We start from the raw sequence: 3,429 nt of genomic DNA, 5'->3' as shown, positions 1-3,429 counted from the left end.
ATAATATATATATAATAATAATAATATATATATTATATATATAGTGTATATATATATATATATATATATATATAGTATATATATATATACCACCTGCTACACGTGACATGTGTACAATGCAGCGTTTCTATCATCGCACCTATAGCATATATTGAATCCCACGTATGCCATTACCATCGCCATGACCAGCGCCCATGTCTGTACACAAGTCTATTTAACTTCACTACCTTTACTGACCGCGCTGATGCCAACTGTTCTCAGGTGCCCTATATTCGACGTTACGCGTGCACGTACGTGTAGAGTGTAGAATGCAGTATATCTCTATACCATCACACACGTAGTGTGCATTGATACACACACATGTCACTACCATCGCTTACAGTCAGCACCCACGTACATACGCAGTCGTATTTAATCTCACTAATTTCACTACTAAGCTGAACGCACGGCGGTCAGCCTTGTTCCTCCCAGTTTACCAGCGTCTCGGGCGATACGGGATCCCACCCGTCCGGTGCAAACCGTGACCCCTTCGCCCTACTGGCCTGGTACAGCTTCACTCCCCTGGCCACACAGTCCTCGTTATACACCTCTAGCGCCGTGTCTATATCCTCGCTCTGTTCTAAGGCTTGTCCCAGCACATAGGCATCCACCATGGCCGTGTAGGCGCCCGCACTCGTTGTAGGGCTGGCCAAGTGGGCTGCATCGCCTAGTAAGATGACTCGGCCGTTGACCACGCGATCTGCAACGAATTCCCACACGGTATGCGGGGTGACCTTGCCGTATTTGGCGCATTGGGACCAGAAAAACGCGGTTTCTTCTCCGAAAACTTGGTATATGAAGGGGATAAACCAGTTGGGGACTGCTCTCCTTCGGATAGCGTAGGCGTGCTTTCCTATGGCCTTCTCCTCCTTGATAAAGCTTTCGTTGAAGCTGTGTACCTCGCCATGGTTTGTAGGTATGTTTGCCACTGGGTTCGATTCCAAACTGCTGTCGGCAAAGTCGTCTGCTTCGTCCGTAACCTGCCTATTCAATGAAGGTCCATGGACTGATTCCTCAGGCATACCCATATACAACTCACAACTTAACAACTCCGATTTTCCGGCTATTATCGGATAGCCCAATGTCACGTAGTCTACACCGTTTACCTGCTCATCGCCACAGGGGGGTCCTTGTGTGTATTGGACATCGCACAGACCTCTATACAGAGTATATCCCGCATATGCTGGTAGTTTACGGGTAACATACGGCCGTGTAGTCGACCTGCCCCCATCTGCACCTATAATTATATCGAACTCCAGACAGTGCTCACCCACGGCAAGTTTTAAGGGTGCGTTTGGTACTACAAAGATCTGTTCCATTTCCGACTCGAAATGTACCGTGTCTTCGGGCAACGCATTGTATAAACAGGACCACAGAGTGCCATAGAAATGACCGCGCTGTTGGATGATATTCTTGGATAATATGTTCATATCTGCTTGCATCTGTTTATTGACACCTCCGCATATTTTCTCAAGTAGTACCAAGTCAATGGCACTAATTGCTCCTCCTCGGTCTTGAAATCCTTTGGGCGATCTCTCGTATACCTGTACGTATACGCCTAACTGATGTACTACATTTGCCACAGACAGTCCACCTACCGAAGCGCCTACAACAGCAACCCGGAGGTTTGTTAACCAAGAAGTGGATGTATTCATGATGCTTTTATTAGACTAGCGGATACAACGGTGACATATACAAACCTAGGTGTCTGCACAACAATATAAAGCTCTATTTTCTCCCACAAAACCTCAGGATAGTTTTCAGCATCTTTTGATGAACGATTATGTAGGTCAGTCGATTGTTTAATATACTCTTGTAGGTTACTTACTACTGCATGTAAAGAGGTGCATGTTAAGTTGTATATAGTAATCCAAGGTGCGTTTCATATCACGAATTCACGATTCACGTATATAAACACACAGCCAGCCTCAACAGACTACAGTCCTTCGGCCCACAGCCTAGGCCGCCCTATTTACAGTTTACAAATAATTGTTTACGTATTTATATTTTTTACGCAAATATAAACAGCCAATTGTGATGAATTAATTGTTGTGGGAACCTATTACGTTAAATTCATTTTGCACCTCTTTTGTTTTTTAGAAACAAAAGAAAATACTGAAATGCTATAAAAAAACGTGAACGCAACGGCAAATCTGAAGGAAACGTTTTATTTAAATAAAAAAATAAACGTATCAGCACCCAACGCAAAACCATAGCCTCCTATAAAAAAAAAGAATTGGAAGGAGTAGGCTATGCCTATGGCAAAACCGATAAATTTTTATTAGAAAAATAAATAAACCGAGTTTGGACTGGTGGAGTAAATAATGGACCGGGAGAATGGAACTTGTCGCCTTTTATCGCCAGTTGTTTGGTCGGCTACGAGTTATAGCCAATGGCCAGGTTTTATTCGAGCATTTGCATCATAAACCATCATACATATACTTCAGTATAAAACTCAAGGCCCTCTGGATTAGGGTCGCGAGCAGAAATCAGATTCGGTCGTAGCGGAAATCGTAAATTTAGCAGAGACCCAAATCCAGAGGGCCATATAAAACTTCGAGTCTTCAACACACGTGGGCAGAAACGAATGGCCCTTCACTTCAACCAGTGAAAATCCATTGGTTGCCCACTCTGAGAGAATCAGCATTCAGCGCCTCTGCGCCTCGAATGTCCTCTAATAAATATGTACTGATTGTACTCCCTTGGACATAAAACTATTAACGCCTGAGCGCGTGTCCAAACCATATCCGGTCCAGAGGCAAAGGCACTCTCTACTACTACTCTCTCTAGAGTCTAGAGAGAGAGAGATAAAGAGTGAGAGAGGATACAGGTTATTACAGGGTCGTCGACTCGTCATTTATGGGCCCTCTCCATTTTCCAAATACATAGTCAAATACACCTCGGCCCAGAAAAGGCACAAGCCACCAGGGCCCAGTGTACACCAACAACGACGGTGAAGACGCCATACTCATATATGTATCGGTGAACAAGTGAAGGAACTAATAAATAAAACACCTACAAGTGGGTCGCCGCGACGGTTAAGACGCCATACTCGTATATGTATCGGTGAATCAACAAGTGGAGAAACTAATAAATAAAACACCTACTAGTGGGTCGCCGGGTGTTTAATATAGTATGTTTTGATATCAGTCGTGTACGTGTATTTGATTGCGAGGTAATAGGCCCATCTTGACACATTCCCGGCAGTCCATGGTAGACTTTTATATGAAAGAGAAAACAAAGAAACATCTCATGGAAGAGAGATAAGAGCAGATATTAGATTCTCTTGAAGATGTCGACAACGAGGTAAGTACGTGATATGGTCTTATATATATATATATGTATATGTATGTATATGTATGTATATATATGTATATATATGTGTATATG

General features: G+C 43.3%; 1 protein-coding gene across 1 annotated transcript; it reads right to left on the bottom strand.

Annotated features, from left to right (window-relative positions):
• Window positions 1–90: 90 nt before the first annotated feature.
• Window positions 91–1,966, bottom strand: SARC_10509 (hypothetical protein). The gene has a single exon (XM_014295444.1). It carries the CDS (start codon window positions 1,692–1,694, stop codon window positions 453–455), a length of 1,242 nt encoding a protein of 413 aa, XP_014150919.1. The 5' UTR covers window positions 1,695–1,966; the 3' UTR covers window positions 91–452.
• Window positions 1,967–3,429: the final 1,463 nt, after the last annotated feature.

The sequence above is a fragment of the Sphaeroforma arctica genome (assembly GCF_001186125.1).
Source record: "Sphaeroforma arctica JP610 unplaced genomic scaffold supercont1.1277, whole genome shotgun sequence".
Classification (NCBI taxonomy): Eukaryota; class Ichthyosporea; order Ichthyophonida; genus Sphaeroforma; species Sphaeroforma arctica.
The sequence above is the reverse complement of the archived record's forward strand: the minus strand, read 5'-3'. Positions and strand labels throughout refer to the sequence as shown.